Source organism: Calidris pugnax, unplaced genomic scaffold (assembly GCF_001431845.1).
Source record: "Calidris pugnax isolate Ruff unplaced genomic scaffold, ASM143184v1 scaffold25, whole genome shotgun sequence".
Classification (NCBI taxonomy): domain Eukaryota; kingdom Metazoa; phylum Chordata; class Aves; order Charadriiformes; family Scolopacidae; genus Calidris; species Calidris pugnax.
In genome coordinates this window covers 3208369-3227248 of record NW_015090805.1, presented here as the reverse complement: position 1 = coordinate 3227248, position 18880 = coordinate 3208369, and the positions used below count along the sequence as shown (strand labels likewise).

Sequence of the window (18880 nt, the reverse complement as noted above, 5' to 3'; positions counted from 1 at the left end):
CAGCTACTCGCTTACACCATACTCTTTTTTTTTAACGTAAGAAAAACAAAAACTCAAACAGTACCAGCATATACTGCTCCCTGGCCATGGCACAGGACTTAGGCTGTCCCCTTCTCCTCCCACTGCAACCAAGAGGGGCGAGGGCCAAAAGCTGTTTAATGGGTTTTGTTCCCTTCCCCACAGACAAATGAAGTTTCAGCCAAAGGATGACAGCAAGATACAACACAAGGTGAGGGGCTCCTTACTTTGTGTTAGAAAGCACTTTGGGTCTCCTACTAATGGTTGGAGTTCTTTGTTTGTTGGTATATAGATATATATACATATGACTAGGTCTGATGGTCCAAAACTAAAATTTCCATTCCAGATGAGACTATTAAATTATTCTTTGTATCCCTATGGAAAGCCCGCAGAAGTTCTGTATCGTGCCTGCAGATGTAAATCTGATCTCTCTCAGACAAGTGAATGAGCATACAAAGCTTCTCCACTGAGAGCTCAAGCATTGCTGTCCATAGGCTACCATATTCTACCCATATTTGCTTCGTACTGATTCTCTGGAGTTAATACATCCACCTGTACATGTGGTGTATTGTACACCTATCATGGACTGTTTGAATTAAAAATGGAATTAAACAACCATCAGTACTTAACTTCCATATCCAACAAACATCAGTCCCATGGACTTTGACTCTTACCAGAAGTCATTGAGACTCAAGACTCATCAGAAAATGGAGGGCAGTTCTGCACTCAGGAACGCCCGCCTTACACATATGCAAATACATCCATTATCTCTATTAACAGAGAAGGGAGGAGGAGGAGGAGAAATACTACATTAAAGGAAGTATGTTGCCGGTGCTGTGAGCTGTCTTGAACACAAAGCTTCAGGTGACACAACGCGTTGTTCCCCTGTGCAATGGCTACTCACAGCTGTGGTCCAGCCTCCAAGGCACCTATAGCCAGGGCAGCTCAATTTGGAGATGAGCTCTAACAATTTTAGCTGCTAATCCCTGTAGAATGCGGTGGGCTCGCACCACAGGTTTGCTGAGTGTCACACACTACACGAGACTCGTGCACGGCGTCCCCAGCACTGGCCACAAGCTGCTTGAGGACCTCAGCACTGAAGCAGGGCCTGTGCTCACAGGTGCCCGGGAGAAGAACCACCACTGCTGCAGTGTGGGTGACTCTGCCTGAAGTGAAGGATGACACTGGAGAGAAAAGCAAAGACCAACTCAATCACAGTGCAGAGTGAAAAGCCGGAGCTTTCTTGTTTTGAGGAGCAGGGGTGGAGATCGGTGCAACCACGGGCTGCTGGTGGGCTGTGCTCTGTGCCCTGCTCCTCTGCTCAAAGCAGCCACGTCAGTGGGCACCGATGGGTGAGAGCTTGCTTCCCACATGTGCATACAGGTGTGCCCTCAGCTGCATCCCTCATACACAGCCTTCTGCGGGGACACTTCATCTCCCTGCAGCCCTTGGTTTATCCCTCAGCTGCTCCTTTGCCTTCCAGAGTCAGGTCAGTCTCCCGAGAGGCTTTTTCCCCATAGAATTTCTACTCTGACCTGAGTGAGGGAAAGGGATGTGCAGAAGGTCCCTGGATTAAAAAGTGCTGATGTGGGGTATCAAGCAATGACCCACTTCAGGAGTGGAAGAGCCTTCACTTCCAGTTCTTGCAGGACTTTCCAGAACACCAGTGTTCAGAGGCACATGGTAACTTGTGCAAACACGTTGGAAATTGAGATCTGTTGGCCTCTAATGCCATTCAATTCTCTAGCTTGTTTTCTTTCCAGCCTCTGCATCTACAACTACTGACAAATCACATCCAGCCTATTTCTTCTCGCTTTCGAACCACCACGCTCAGCTGAGTCATCCTGGCCTCCCTCACACCGCATCACCAGGACTGATGGCAGCAGGGACAACCAGTACGAGTTAAGCCTGGAGGGCTTCTCCTTTTCAGATCAAAGCACTTCACACAAAAATATTTCAGCAAAAAGCAGAGAAAGCTGAAGCAGACTTTGGAGTGGATCGAAATTGGCAGCAGCTTTTTATTAGCCTGAGGATAAAGCAACTGTATTGCATCAGGATTTATTCATTTTTTTTTTTAAAAAAAGAAAGGAACATTTTTATTTACAGACATTTTATAGAGTAAAAGGGTTTGTTAAAAACGTGAGGGCTGTTCTAAAGCACGCTACTGGGCTGCGTTTGATTAGGATTCCTTTCTGCTACAACAGATAAAAGATCACTCAGTCCAACATGTTCCTGAAGGAGTTTCAGTGAAATCCCAGTGATGTAGGTAGGAAGCACGTTTCAGTTTAAAATGCTGAGGAAAAGAAACTCGGTATTGCTTCGACTTTTCCCTTGCCTCCATTTTTAAAGGCTCCTCGGAACGCCAGTGCTCAGGAGAGAAGCAGGGGAGTCACGCAATCACCATAAAAGAGTCTAGAGCAGCGTGGGGTGAACTTACGTGGCACACAAATACCCCTCGCAGTGGGTTGAGGGTTCCCAGTTCTGCAATAAAGCTACACCCTAGCTGACCTGTCCCCCTTTTCGCTAGGCACACGTACACGCCTCGGTTCAAGTTCAGAAAATAAACACAAGCAACCGACATCAGGTTTAACCACTAGAAATAAATAGTTCGAATACCAGGGAGAGGAGTGTTGTCTCACCCTCGGTAGCGGTGGCATTCACTCCTTTTTAATGATGTGCGGGTGTCTAACCATTTCCCATTCAAGGTGTAGGCACACTACAGTGGATTTAGACCTTCCAGCAAGCGTCCTTCCTCTGATCACTTTTCACAGACCCCTTCAAAGCAGCACACAGACACACACGGCCTCACAACTTCAGCTCGGGAACTGCTGCATGAAGAAAAGGAAAGATGAAATGGAATAGGAAAGGAAAACTTGCAGGAAAAAGAACAAAAAGGTATGAGAGTCGTCTGGCAGATATCACATCTCATGTCACGCCCACACACCACGATCTGTCATGAGTTCAAGCATTGGAAGGAATTTTGGGTTTCTTCCAGGACAGCACGCAGGGTGAGGATCACAAGAGCACCCCACAGCCACTGAAGATCACTGCCAAGGCCTATCCCGCGCTGAGAAAACAGCTGGGAACAAACACCCCTTGGGGAGAGGAACTGCCAACACAGCAGCCTTTTATCCTTCAGAAGTCTAACAATACCGATGCTTGTGCCGAAACCCCACACAGGATCTGCAACCAACCCCCTGAAAGCAGTTATCGGTGTCCTCCTCAAAAGATTTTCCTCCTCTAGGAGTAAATGGTTTTGTTTATGCACACGGACTCATAGCACTCAACATCAAAGCAGCTCAAGAGAAGGCAGGGTTGGGCAGAAACCCCTGTGGTGAGCAGGAGTGTCAGAGAGCAGGTGACCTGCCCTGCCAGCCCCTGCAGGAGAGCCCCTGCACGCTCGCAGCCTCCAGCATCCCTGCATCCCTCTCCCATGCTCAGGTAAGAGCAGCAGAGCAATTCCTGGGACCAGCCCTCCCAATCTCTGAAGATATGGCTAAAATAATGGTTTGATGACACAAAAGAGACCCGCCTTTAGCTCACAACCACCACCTCAACGCCGGTATTACCTCATGACACGCACGAGTAATCCAATACAGACTCCTGCTGCAGATTCAAATTTGTTCAGAAATGTTCCAGTTTGCTTTGTATCAGCAGGAATAACTTCCTCAGCAACAATTAGCAAAAAAAAAACCAAACAACCCACCACCAAAAAAACAAAAACACCAGAAAAAAAAAAAAGAAACAAAACCCTACTCTGATCCTTTTCCTCCTGTCCTGTCTAGGTCACAAGCAGTGTGAGCACTGGCCCATTCCTGGTAACATCACACTACTGGATCTGTGCACGACTGAACCCCTCACCTGAACAGTCACAAAGCTACACCCTGGGGCTGGAGTGTCCTTAATTGCTTCCCCAACTGCTTTCCCTCTTAAATTTGATGAATACAAGAACTACTAAGTTTTAACAGCCACCACCAAACAGCAGGTGTCTGTTTCCAAGTTACCAATATCAAGCACTTAAGACAGCAATTTCTCATCCTTTCTTGAGGACCACAAAAAATATGCATCACCAGTATCATAGGTTTTCACCTCATGCATGCAACTGTCCTTCAGACGACTGAAATTACAGGGTTTCTTAATTGTAGCTTCTTATCAGCATGGGATGTAGGCAAACTACCAGGAAATTTGCCTTCCTGTTGTTGAGCTCCATTCCTGTCATTCGACATCTTCCATTGGAGAAGGGGAAGCTACAAATTGACAGCAAACCAAGCAGCTGGGCCTCACATCTGCATTTGAGCTCTAAATTTAAGCCTCCTACCACATTCCCAACCTAAATATAGGAAAGCATTTGCTTCATTTGTATGACATCACATGCACACACATACAATGATGTACTGCAGAAATAATTACTTCTAATACAGCACAGCTAAAGACAGACACCAGGTGTATGAGAACATGATCCTCACCAGTCAACAGTACAAACCAAGAAACTGCCCAACCCAACTTCTAGGAAATGACAAGGAGTCCATGTGGCACAAGAGCCTTCAGGCACTCAGGATGCTCAGACAGAAACCTTGTCCTAGGGGTGAGCCTCCACGCCAGGCCAGATCTTTGCTGTAACAGCCAGCGAGCCGCTCCACCAGGCCAGCTTGGTCCTTCAGGCACTCTCTTAAAAGACAGAAAAACACATCAGCTCAAAACTACTTGCTCCAGATTAGGTCAAGTCAGGTCCATTTATCTCAGCAGACTCACTAATAAAAGGGTTATTGTACCTGAGGGGGCAAAACTCCTCATCAAGCCCAAATATACCCACCTACCACCTTCTCCTCTGTTCAAGACCCAGTGTAATCCAGGAGCATCCAATTGATTTGGTGATACTCAAAGAATCACCTCCGATCACTGGTATGTGGATATTGGACAGAGGGGCCAGAATTGCTACATGAGACCATAATCTCTCTGCATGCAACACTGCATTCTTACTGTACACAGAGTAGAAACTTCGTATTTTATTCACGCCAAGGCAGCTCCTGCCACAATTGAGACTTTTAACCAGAACAGACAATACCACTCTTGACACCTCACATTTTTTTGTCCAAAGAGACCTTTGCCAAGGCAGAGTGCTCTTTACTTAGAAGTAATCACCAAAAGACATCAGACGGTGGATGTGAAGGACTGTCTCTGTGCTTAAGAAGACACTTCCACACAGAAGGAATATGAAAATCCATGTGATATTCTACAGCACGAGACAAGGTCATAGCCTCCGGGACATGCAATAAGGACAAGACTGCAATTCTGAGCAGACATAACCAGCAAGTTCTTAATTTCACTGTTGAATACCTGCTATTCTCAAAACAAGCTACACCTCAATGTCTTACACATCAGTGTAACTAAAATTTGACTGCAAAATTTTTAAGTGTCTAGATACTCCAAAGAGAACAGCTATATAAAGAGACCTGGAGAACTACTCATGATTCGTGGGCTAATTCTGAATACTTTTAATGGATTGTACAGATTTCTACATCTGGTTTTACGAAGTACATTATATTCCAAATAGACATGATGCCATCTGGTAGATAAATGCCTATCTTCTGCCCTGTGATGAAGCAACAAGTGATCCCATAAGGCTTCCATAACTTTTCCAAAAAATGTACTTCTTGGCTAACTGCAACATAAAAGAGTTCTTGTTGAAAGAAGCAGAACAGTGTCCAAGTTTTGCACATAGGGTGCTCAAATAATTTTCACAGACACACTAGGATCATATTGCAATAGAAGGATCTTCCAATAACACAAAGTTGACTGACACATTTTACTTTTACTTACCAGTGTATAAAAATCTATTTTTGCACTTTTTCCTAAGAAATATCCCACAAGTAAGAAGTAATGGATTAGAAGCTAGGCAGAATCCCTACCATATAAACTGAAGATAAAAGGTAAAAACAGAAATGGCGAAGTTTCAGCTAAAACCTTTCATATACAGCAAGAGTTTTACTACATTCCCTTTCCAATAGCCAGGTACACAAAGTTACTTTAGCTAACAGACCTTTTAAAAAGTTAAAAAACAAACCCCGAACAAAAAGAAACAAATGAAGAAGTCACATCAACTGAAGTCTGTGCTCTTCCACCTGAAGAAGAAAGCCTGAACACAGTAGGCAAAAAGGAAATCTTGTTTCGAGGAAAATACCATCTCCAATATTTATATATCGTGCATTAGAGATTCCTAGGACTGAACCGCTAACACCTGTGTGCTGCTAGAAGCTTAGGCATGTCGTAAATACATTATCTGCTGCAAGCAGGATATTTTCATATCAGGCTACCTGAAAACCTGAATCTGAATAGAAGTTTAAACCAGTCTTCTTCCATAATTCATTTTACATTTAAAAAACAGTGCACAGTTGGATCAGTTCCTTTCAAGGAGCCAAAAGTTACAAGCTAACAAGAGTGTCATAGCGATGATTCTTCAGTCTTCATCTTTTTTGTTTCTCCATTCGAACCACGTTGCAGCTCCTCCTGCCTTTTCTTTTTCTGCTGCTGTAACCTTTCCTCTTTCCTCTGTAGGTAGTCGGCCATGTTATCAAACGAGGCCTTATAGAGACTGCTGTAGTGCCTCTCTGTGCCAACAAAACCTGCAATTAGGCAAAGCAAGAACACAAGACGAGTGTTAAAATTCCCCTTAGCGGTCTCAGCAATTACTTCTTGTACTGTAATTCTAGAGAGTGGCATCTCAACTCCTTTACTGCGGTCCTATCCACTTTATTAAATATCAGCATCTACAGTGCGGAAGCCTGATTTGTGTGGGTAAGCATCTGTCCTGCACTCACACAGCCAGACACAGCCTCTGTTTTTAGGCTAAAAAATTTGCACAGAGGCAAGCACCTGACCCTGAAGCAGAGAAGGCACACAGCTCTCTTTAGACGTTGGACACCTCAAGGCTTCTGAAGGCAGACTTCAAGGCTTCTGTTTTTAAAGCGAATGCTGTTGCGACCTACCGTTAGATATCCCACTGGGGCTGGACCCCAAGACCTACACACTGCAAAGGCCATATGCTACCTAACTGTCCTTAGCTGACTTGCCTCCTAGAGTATTAACTTAAAAGAAGCCCAAAGAAGTAGATTTCAAACAGTGAAGTCTTACAGTGCATACACATTTCTAAATATTCACCCTGTTAGTTCTATTGCACCTTCTGTCAATTCAGTATAATATTCATCACACCACCTCTGAGACTACGTTTAGATGAGCTTAACGGGGAACTAACTACCATCCAAAAAATCCCAATCACATTGTTTCTGTAGAGAATACACAACAAGGCTAGCTAGGCTAGGTCCACATTTCTAAAAAATGTTAAAGAGGTACCCGACAGAGCCAGTTACCTCTAGTTCTCCTCGTATTCCTACCTTTTCCCCACTTCCAAAATTTCTTGATCTTAAATTTTAAGGCAATGTAAGGAATCCAGTATTTGCTAGGGTTTGGTCCTAGCGTGCTGCTCCACAGTAATGTACATACAGCACTCCCCTGTTCCTTGGTACACAAAGAAACCAATTTTCCCTCGTTGGTATTCAGCAAAGCTCCTGCCTTTAATTTTGAGGGTCTTGCACTTGCACAGTAACCAATTTATTGGCCTTTGGCCCTGGGAAAAATTGCGTGCTGTGAGTCTGAATATCCATACTACTCTACACTTGATCAGCCTGCACTAAATCTTGCTCCATCTTTTTCTGAGATCAATTAGAACAGAATGTCAAACTGTTGAACAAGTGTTTCAAGACTGACTACAAATCCTACAGAATCAGTCAGGTGAAACAAGCTTATAAAAAGATATGCAGGCATTAAGATTGGGTTTAAGCAACATGATGATCACCTTTTTTAAAACAAGTAACTACCTTTTCAAGCACTAATTATGCACTGGAATAAGTGCTCATCAAGTGAGCCTCCCCTTACTAATTAACAATAATAGACCTTGTCATCTGAGCAGTCGTCCTTCCCAGCTGCAGAAGCAGCCGGCTACCACGTTATCACAGTGATTTTCTATGCTGGCTAATTATGCTCAGAAGCTCTTCCCCTGCCAGCTCTTTTTGCTTCTCTGTTGCTCATTTTCACTCAGATCTCATACTTCTAATTATCTGCCTGGCTGTAACTATCAAGTCTGCAACACTTACATGCAAACACTCTTCCTTCTAAAGGAGTAACTGAATTCCTTTTAGATTTCAAAGACTGCACCAACCTAATGACAATTTAATAACAGCTACACCTTAAACCATCCAATACTAAGCATTAAGGAGACTTTACATTAGACTGCACATTCCTGCAGCTCTTCCATCTATGTGGGTTAATCACCTTTATGTATGACTACCAAGAACAGACCAAGAGACCACTGGGGAATGTAACACCTTTTTCAAGGAAGGAGGCTCCCAGTCTCCCAGCAGAAGTACAGGAGAGAGATTTCAACTAATCAACTCTCAACACATAATGAGACATTCACTAGCACATGCCACAACACAACCCTTTTCTATCCTGCAGCCATCACTGCTGTAATTTCAGGTTTTAAATAAAGTTGTGTCATTTTTAAATTAAAAAAAAATCCTGAAAACATAGGGTGCTTCTGAAATAGTCAATCATGTACTATTTTTCTGCCGGAGACTGGAGCTGGGGCAGGAATCAAGAAGAAAATGAACGAACCCTGATACCAATCAATTTCATCCCTGATGATGCCATCCAGGGTCTCACCCTCCAGCCACAGCAAACTCCACAAAATCTGCCTCGCCAAGGCAGACCCAAATCGCCCATCTTTACAGTAAAGCTGCTCCTCCTGTAGCTATTTCAATTCTTACTATCTCCACTGTGCTTTTGATAAAGCGTCATGCCCAGGTCAGAGACAACAAACAACAGTGTTGGATATCACAGCAGTAAGACAGACTCCAGCAGCTCTGTCACAGGGTGTTTAGACACATCCCTGTGATAAGGTGTCTATGTAAAACAGTTATAAAGCTGCAATTCACATCTAAATACCTACAGCATTTTGTGGTAACAGTAACCTGAACGCACTTCATGATCTACACTAACTTCCATACCAGATGGAGTGATGAAACTGAGAAAACTGAACGATTAAGCAGCTTCCAACAGCCAGCTGAACTGACATGAACTCTGATTTTTGCTCTTAAATCTTATGTTTTACCTGTAACAACTGCATTTCCTGGGCCTTTCTGACAAATTTCTCACCTTCAAACACTGTCCAGTTGTCTTGCAGGTATTTTGACATCTTCTGTAATCCTTTGTCATCAGTTACAGGCTGGGAAAAGAAGGAACATCGCATAATATTTTAGGAATAATAAACAATGTCATGTTTCACACCACACTGGACAATTAAACAGCTCTCAGATGAGTACAGTGTAAGGAGAGTGAATGTAAGCCCTCCATGATGTCTTTTAGGCTCCTTTTTTCCAGAACTGCTATAGAAACCTGGCCTGAGATCATCTGTTCTGCTGGGGAACCTTTGCTGCTTGAAGGAAAAGAAAATGCATTCCCACTTACTAATCTGTGAGGAAAAGGACTGTCAGAAGGAACACGTAAGCATCAAAAAAGTTTCATTTACAACCACTTCACTACTATATCATAATTAGCTGGGAACTTACAAGGATAGCAGAAGAGTTTCCAGTTGTTTAATACACTATTACAGCGAACTTGATAGCACATCCCTCAAATATGACTCCCTGTTCGCAATGAAAATAAAAATCCCCTAATGCTTCCAGAATGCTTTGTTCCCCCCAAAGGATCCCTCAGAGGCAGGCACAAGGAAGGCTGTGTGGAAATCATTCCTGAGCAAACCACAAAGGGATTTCATTGTTTTGTAGGTTTTTTTTAAATAATCAAGTGTAGTACACAGAAAGCACAGGCAATGATATAAAGTACTGAGTACAACTGCTGACAACCACTCTGCTCAATCCCACTATGCCAGATGTTAGCTTTACCAGAGAAGAGCCTGGTATTCATAACAAGATCTCAGCGCCTTTGCGTTATACACAGGTGAAAGAAGTAGAATAAGATGTGTATTTATGACTTTTGCTCAGTCTCAAGATTGAGGGAAGTGTGCCACTTAGCTTTCATGGAGCATAGTTTACTCCATTTTTGTTATGGCCTCAAGACAATGCAAAACATTCAGGATGTTAGCATAACAGAAGTATCTACCTTCCACTCTCCATCACATGGTCTGTACAAGTGAAGAGGAGCTTCCCTGTCTTCCGACAAGACCCACAGATCTCCCGTCTCCTCAAACGCGATGTCCCAGATTTTATGTTTCAAAGAGATCTTCTGTCTGTGAACTAGCTGTTGGGCAATGGCATCAAGCTGAAAGACGTAGACTGCGGGAATACTTTCGAGAGAAAAAAACCTAATTACCATTATTACCAAATCCACCCACAGCCATCACTCGTACAGCAAACTACAACCACCCACTCTAATTCCAAGAAGAGCCAAAGCAAAATCATTAGGAATTACAAAAAATGCCCTAGTACTTCAAGTGCAGTTTGCTTACGTGATCTGAGGCAGAAGCTGTGAATACCTAACACGTCAAATGGCTTCTCAAGTGTTACATAAAAGAAAAAGCATTCAATGCTGCCTTTTCTTTAAAACAAAAGGTAGTAAAGGGAATTTCATAAGGATTACTAAGGATTTATATAAGGAGTGTTGCATCACAGCACACTGGCCTATGGAGCTGCACTTGGAGGAACATCTAGCTGAGCACCAGTCAAAATAAAACAGGAAAGGAACTACATGCTAGGGAGGAGGGAATGAGAGGGGCAGGAAACCTCAACACGGCTGAAGAACAGGACTCTGGCACTGCACTCATCTCCGTCTCTCCCATCAGCACTCACTCCTCAAACAGCCCCAGCATCTACAGGCAGGGCTTCCTAACCTCCCTTGGACAGGTCCCCAGTGTGCCAGCCAGGACACTTCAGCTCCCTCCTGAGCTGCCCACCAGGTCCATGTGACAGCGCTGTTCAGAAACGCTGGGCTGTGGAGCTGGAAATAAAAGCCTGATGCAGAGCAGAGCGTGGCCCCTGGGCTGAGTGACACAGGCCCAGCCCTCGGCTGACATGGCTTCCCTCTCCAGGGCCAGTTTGGTTGCCCATGGAGAAGGTGTGACGGGAAGCAACTACGGCTCCTCGCTCTGCCAAAGAGCGAGTTTACTGAGCAGACAGAGAGCCGATTTCACCACACAAGTGGCTCTGGCAATCTCTCCCTTTCCTGTTGGCAAGCTTTTGTCAGGAAGAACAGCTTCCTTGGCAGGCTTAAGGTGCTGTGGAAAGAGAGAGGAAGAGGGCTCATTCATTCCCTCAGGACATTTTCCCGCCAGTTGGATTTGTAAGGTTCCCCCACGCACGGGCCCTTCAGCTCCTGAGTGTTCTCTCCTTCCGCAAAAACACGTACATTTGAAACCAAAAGTCAATGTAGCCTCTCCACACGTCTAAACTGAAGCAACTGTGGTTTTAAACAGAATGGCCAAACACATTTACAGGAGCAGGAGACGGTAACAGAAGCTTGGTACCACAGCACTGAACAAAATGAGACCCAAAACACACGGGTCAGGCACAGTGATTTTGGGAGACAGCCTAGCACTGAGCAGGGCTCTCAGTCATCCTAGCCTTGTGTTTCCTCCCGTGAGGGAAAGCCATCACAAAGTCTGCAAAATTTAATTAAGCCGGGTAACCCTCGCACTCACCTCTGCACTCAGACCAAGTACAATAAGGACTCAGAGGCTCCCTGAGAGGCCAGAGGCATGCCTGGGATGCTCGGAGATCCACAGGACCAAGTACTTCAGGCTAGGGGAAAGTTCAGACAGCCAACAGGGAAAACTGCCCTTGCCTGTACAGGAGCTGTGATGATTTTAGCCATTGTTCTATTTATTCTTACCGGTCACATAGAATGGCGACGTAACTACCTTCGCAGCAGTATGTTATTCTTGACACAGGGTATTTCTATTAGGAAAAGAAAAAAGAAACATCCTTGTAAGTTAAGACCATTTACGGACAGAAAATTCACACTCCATTTCTTGTCTTAGCCTATGAAATTTAGCAGATGTCTAAATTTACAGTAATTGTACCGTCTACTGAATTGTAGCAGCATTTGTTGTTTTATGAAGTTTTCCACACTTTTCCCTTCACAGCCACCCAAACAGAGATCAAATGGAAAGGTTTTAGTAAACTACTCTTAACAGACAAACTAAGAAATACAGTAAAGTACACCTCAACCATTCTCCCCTGCAATACTAATGGCAAAAACATCAACATTGGGTCTGCTCAGCCAGGACACCAACTGGCAGCTTAGAGATTTTTAACACAAGCCATTAGCTGCTGTTATGTTTGTGGGGAAAAAAAAAAAAAAAAAAAGAAGAAGAAGATAGTGATGCATAGCTAATATCCTTGCTGCATTGTCTCTGTTTTCAACCTGTGCCTGGGTGAATCCATACTGCTTAACTGAAAATGTGTTCTGAAGAACAAAGCAAGACTGCCTGAGGCCATTTTCCTCATTAAAAAAAAAAAGCTCAAACCAGAAAAAAAAATCCCACACCCAACAATAACAAAAAACCCCCACACCACACTCCTAATTTAGAAGATGCACAGCTTTTTCTGGGAGAGAATCAGAGAAATACCTTTGCTGCACAAACCATACTGCTTGAAATATGTAACAACTGAAGCCCCTTGAGAGGGAAGTAAGAACTTGGGAGGCACAGAGGAACTGCAAGAAGATGCCCTAGGCATCTTTTTTCAAAAGTATCTGTTATATAATGGGAAAGACAAAGCTGTGAAGGCAAAAGACTGGTTCTCAAGTAGATTTTATAAGGAGCGATAACACCAGCACTTCTGATTAATAAAACCTTCCTACTAGAGAAGTAGTGAGTTACTCACTTTAGGGCAGGGAAAATACATCTTTTCTTGACACTCCGCTGGCAGAATTCAGGTGCCTCCTCAACTTTTCTTCCTTTTACCCCCTTTCCAGCCTTCACCTCTTTCCCTAACACCACATTGGTCACTAGGCAGAACCTCTGGATCACCAGGCGAAAGCTGAATTTGGGAGTAACCATGGGATTTTACCCTTTAAGCTATCAGCCGATGTTTGGGCAGTCTCAGGCTGCTTGTTTCAGAATTTTGCAATCACTGCTGGACAGTAAAGCAAGCTGCACAGCTTCCAAACATTCAAGTCAGCAAGCTTAATACCAGAAGCTAACTATTTTGTCAACAGTACATGATGCAACTACTAAAAGATAAACCAACTGCAGGAAAGAAAGTTAATCAATGGTATAAATATAGCTGAAAACCAGAGTTACACAGTACATCTCCAGCACATAAAGGTCCATTGTGTGATACAATCTCATGGGGGAAGCAAGAACAACAGCATGCACTCACATACTTGACTGCCTGTTTCGATAGAAGAGGAGCTCTTTATTAAAAACATTATCAAAAGAATGATATGTTTCAGAGCTCTTGGGAACAGATGGGACTAATCTCTTCCTACTCTGCAGAAATACTAAGCTGTTAGTTTATATTTAGCATTGGGACCCAGGGCCCCTGTTTAAGACGGACATAAAAAATGCTTATGGTTCCAAATACAGGGTAGGATGAGTGGGCTGAATCAGAAAGGTTCTCTGTGGCTAATACATCTAAATGTAGTTATTGCAGCATGGAGCCACTTACACTGCAGCTTTGGAGCAGAACTGACAGCTCTTATTGTAAACCACCAGTGGGTTCTTTAGACATTCAATGGAATAAGCCAAGATATATATTAAAAAAACCACCAAACCTGTGATATTTATTTCTAATAACAAAGCTCTGCCTCTCTGCCTGTCTCATGACAAACACACAGGGCAAGTGCAGCAATGGGAATTGCCCACCTACGCAGCTGAGTGCTTTGTCAGAGAGACAAAGGGTTCCGTGAACTTGGAAGAATGCAGCAGCTCTCCCCCACCCTCACTGGGGGAGGGAGGAGGAGGCTTTTCTTGATTTGAACCAAGTGTTATTCACAGCTGGACAGAGACAAGAAAATGCATCTTCTTTGCAAGCTCTTTCCTTTCCATGTGTGAGCAAGTTAACAATTAGCGAAGTCAATGCAAGCCCCAGAGTGGTATCTAGTTCAAGGACAAGCCTACAAAATCAGTTAACTTAAAGAACAGCTACAAGAGAAGTCTGTGATAAATAGATGTTTGCTTGATACTCTATGAACTTATTCAGCATTTATATGACTCTGTTATCAGCCTGCCAACACCTAAAAATTAACTTTTAATGTCATCCGTGAGAAGAGGTGAGCCTATTTAATGTACTGAAACACTGGGGTAGAGTTGTGCAATTCACGTTCTGGACTTTAAACAAGCTTCTGCTGTCAAGAGGATCAGATGAGGTGAAAGCTCCAAAGCAGGAAAAAATATTTATATAGCACTACAAAATTAGAGAATTACTCCCATTCTAGTGGGAAAATGAACTCGGGATCTGCAACCCATCAACTGAGACCAATGCTACACTGCTCAAAACCACTCCTACATTCCCAAAACAGACATATATTCATCATTTGCCAAGCATAATAAGCCCACACTTATGTGCTCTCATGACCCACTACGACAGAAGATTCCATTACCATTGTGCTTCAAGTTGTGTTTGAAGCTTCAGTGCATTCACAGGGGTTATCAATAGTTAAAATGAAATGCAACACAAAACAAAACAAACCATTTATACACCTATCTGATCTTTGGTTGCCAGGGTCATTTGCAGACAGCATGCTAGATACAGTCCAAAAAGTGCTGACGAGAGACTGTTCCCTTAAATTCAGACTATAAATGTCACGCCAGGTTGGGAAGATGATCTTTGATACACCTGGATGCACAACACAACTAAATACTACCAACAGACGTCATCTCTGGCATTTGTAGCACTACGATGTCAGCGAAACACAAGTCTCCTCTCCCCTTTGGTCCTGCTGGCCAGCAAGATAGTAATTGTTCTGACAGAAGTATGTATTTACAGCTGTGTAGCAATACAGCACAAAGGTGGCAAGGCACCACATTAAAGTTTAAATCTGTCATTTATCTGTCTGTAATCAGTGGAACACTGCCCAATCACTGCAACTCTGGAAGTCAACTGAGTCTTCCGCACCCCTCATGCATCATGCAAATTTTGTGTCATTGGAAGATAAGAGTTTAAAAAGCCTGTAAGAAGAGTGGACAGCAGAATTTTGCAAATTCAAGGAATCCCAAGGCTTCCACAAACACCATTAGGAAACACTAAAACATGCCAATGAGTAGCAGAACTGCAAAATACTGCAGGAATACAGTTTACTAACGAACATGTTATATCTGTGAACTCAAGTTTGTGGGTTTTCCCTTTCTCTCACTGTTTACTCACACTGAGGTATAGCAGCTAAACAGAGACTTCTCAGTCAAAGGGAACCCCAACTTTCTACTGAGAGACTCCATCAGTACACAGCATATCCTATGGAAGGGACTTTGTCAAGTGTGTTAGGAGGCAAGAGAAGTACTACTAAACTACATTCAAAAGCATTCTAAGAGAGTTGGAGCTTTTTGCCTTTTTTTTTTTTAAAGTTCATTTTTAAATTAGTTCCTGCTTGCAGCAAGAAGTTTTTTTTCCTCCAAAATTTGTTAGCTTATGCAGTGCTACATTCAAGGCTTAATATACAGTTTAGTATTATTTTTGATCAACTTGTTTGTAAGCAATGGACTTAGGATGCAGTGTGAGATCAAGCACTGTTAATTTACATGCAAGTTATCTTACAAAATGCTAAGCCAGTCTAAGCAAAAAGTAGCATTTTTAAAATTAATAATAGGATTCCCCACTTCACAGCTAGTTGCTTACTAGTCCTCAATGATCCAATAAAGCTAAAAGGCAAAGTATTTTAATATTAAACCATTCTTCCCCCAAAAAGAAATGCCTTGCAACATTACTGCAGACATGGATTTGACAGCTATCAAACTATGCTATTTCAAAAGAGCACAACACTAGAAAACTTTGGTTTTGAAAGTCCCTGAGACACTTACTTCCAGAAGGCTATACATGACAAAGTAATTTTGTGTATTTGCCTCTATCTTAATTCTCCCTTCCTCACCCAAACCCTGCTGCACCCAGACTACAAGAGGACACTGGCTATGTGGACTTGTTCCCTAAATCGGTACATGTTCTTGCTTGTGAAAAAAAAAACAGCAGTAGCTACTTCAAAGATATCAAGCCATAGACTCAACCTGAAACGAGCCAGAGACCTCATGAATATCTAGGAGAGGTCTCTGGCTCAGGTGTGCTTTAATTTTTAAGTTCAGAAGCAGGTTAAACTGTCCATATAGATACTACCCTGAATTCCTGCTAACAGGAATTCTAGGCAAAAAACAAAATTTCCAGTATCTAAGCTTGGAATGCTGTGATGCAAACAGCTGCTCTCCTGGGCTTATGTACAGACAGAAAGCTGCATGTTATTACTCCAACACGAAGAACAACTTGCTGATGTCAGATTATTACTCCAACACGAAGAACAACTTGCTGATGTCTTCTCCGTAGAAACAACCTCTGTCAGATCTGTCCCTAGGAACCTGGTCCTTCCATGTGTTGTGCTCCCACTTCAGTACCTGGGAATCCCACTACCAAGATCAGGCCAGACCTACACAAACAGTAAAAGAGTAAAGAATCTCTGAGAGGTCTCCAGGAATAGCTCCTGACTGCTGGGAGAGGCTGTGCACAACACACTTTGACTAACCAAAACCACAACAGAACACAAGGGGGGAGAGACAGAACTTTTCAATCCAATTTCGGCCTGGATATGAATTCCACAGTGGTTCTGCCTAAGAGTCATGCATGGCTACAGGCTTCTCGCCCACCTAACAACTGGGAGACAGCTGTGGTCTTCAGAGAAATAAATATTTTTAGAGATTCACATGAAAAAAACACACCCAGCAGCATGGGTGGTAAAATGAATAACTCTTAAATGACTCAACAGATCGGCAACTGGCTTAATATCATGTACACAGCAGGGTACACAGAACAAGTGCTGTTTCACCAATAGGTTGCATGCATATTCACATGACAAGAAAGAACAGAACCAGAGATCAAGTACTACCACAACCACTGTTCACATCAGATTAGCACCCAAAACACAGCAGCACCCCAAATATGTACGTATCATACACTCAGTTAGAGGCTGCAGGATAAAGGAGATCTCCTGGAGTATTCAGTTTTCATGTGGAACTTGCACACTTTCATTCCAGACACTGCGCAGCTTCAGAGCCCAAAGGAACAAGCCCAGTATTTTGACTCCACGGGGCAGTACTACTGCAGGTGATTGGGTATAAACATAACAAAGCTTCTTTTTGTTCAGATAAAATTTCAAAGTGTTAAAGGTGCAGTTTAAGTAGTTCAAAAGTGGGTGAATTTTTAGATCTTCCCAGTGTTACAGGTTATTTTCTGGTGAACAGACTTTCTTTCCCAAAATCCCAGGCTTTTATAACAGTTTCTAGGTCTCACATAACTTCCAACCCCACTGAAAGAAGGGAGGCACTCCTAACAAAATGCAACAAACGTGTTTGGGAGCCACAAGGATCAAGAGGACAGCAAAAACACCAACACACATGGACATACCTGGTCAGGTTTTGTTGTCTCTGACCCACAGATGCTACTTAGATGACAGCAGTACACTTCTTCCCCGCTTTTGTACTCCCAAAGTCTCAGAGTCGAGTCCTGAAGAGACAGAAGTGGACACAAGTCGATTACTAACAGCACCTCAGGCAAAGAGAGGCTTTCAGCTAAATCCCATTTCCCTGAAGAGCTTCCCACAGAAGCTGCTAAATAGTCACTTAGTTAAGACCTCAAACAGATAAAGCATTTTAATTAACATAATTTTTCACCTCAATTCTAAATTATTCAATCATGCTAACTTTAATTCTCCTTTTGAAGTGGAAATTGGGTAGCTGGAGGAGTGCATTTCAAGTCTGTTTTAAATAGTCCTGTAATACATGTGCTCAGCATTTTAATGGCAATTCTTTCAGGTTGCCCTTCTCTGGCCCTGCTCTTGTTATCACCCAAGTTCTCATTTGATTTAGTAACCTCCTGGAGAGAAGCTAAACACTTCTCTGGAAAAAGAGAGTCATCAAAGAGCATTTGCTTAGAACGAAATCCAGCTGCAGACAGCACTAACACCAGAGTTGCTTAAAGAATTAGAGGAACAAGAGACAAGAGCCTTAGGGAAGCAAGAGCAGCAGCTGAAACCAAATACTAAGAATTACTATGATCTTCACAGGAAACATTATTTGTTTCCTATGCAGTTCTGTTAGTCTGGGAAGCAAGGAATATTGTTTCCCTTCCTTTAGGCCAACTGCCATCTACCCATTCTGTACAGGTCTGGCACAACAGCAGGATCCCATCAGTTTAAGAAAAGGGCTGAGGGGCAGGAAAGGAGGGAACACTCGCTTCTTCAGTCCTCATCCAAGCAGTGTGTAGCAATGCACTGCAAACTCTACACAACACGCATCCAACAAACTGTGAGGACATAGAGACAAGGACATACTTCAGAACAAGTCTCACAAGGGAAAACAAGTGGGAGGGTGAAGAGGGACCAGTTTTCTTATCTTAAGAGCTCTAAAAAAAAATAAATCTAAGGCCATTAATTCTCAGGACACCCCATATCACGGCAGGCTGGCATAATATCCATTTGCTTCAACGTTGTTTAAATAGTACGATGATTTAAGTTTGTCTGTGCTGCAAAGCAAGAGTTAATGATGAAGACACATTGAGGACTTTACAATTTCTTCATCCCAGAGACCTTAACAAAAAGATAGCCTTACTGTAAACACAGTAAAAGGCAATTATATGATCTAGGAATAGAATGG

The 18880-nt window shown here is 43.0% G+C and overlaps 1 protein-coding gene across 1 annotated transcript in view; it reads right to left on the bottom strand.

Annotated features, from left to right (window-relative positions):
* Positions 1-2060: 2060 nt before the first annotated feature.
* WDR4 (WD repeat domain 4) overlaps positions 2061-18880 on the bottom strand; it is a 26286-nt gene continuing 9466 nt past the window's right edge. Inside the window, exons 7-11 of the mRNA XM_014938162.1 lie at positions 17634-17732; positions 11920-11984; positions 10195-10378; positions 9229-9298; positions 2061-6641 (exon numbers count right to left, since the gene is read on the bottom strand). Coding sequence (XP_014793648.1) covers positions 6460-6641; positions 9229-9298; positions 10195-10378; positions 11920-11984; positions 17634-17732 — 600 coding nt within the window. The 3' untranslated portion in view covers positions 2061-6459. The remainder of the gene's footprint in view (positions 6642-9228; positions 9299-10194; positions 10379-11919; positions 11985-17633; positions 17733-18880) is intronic.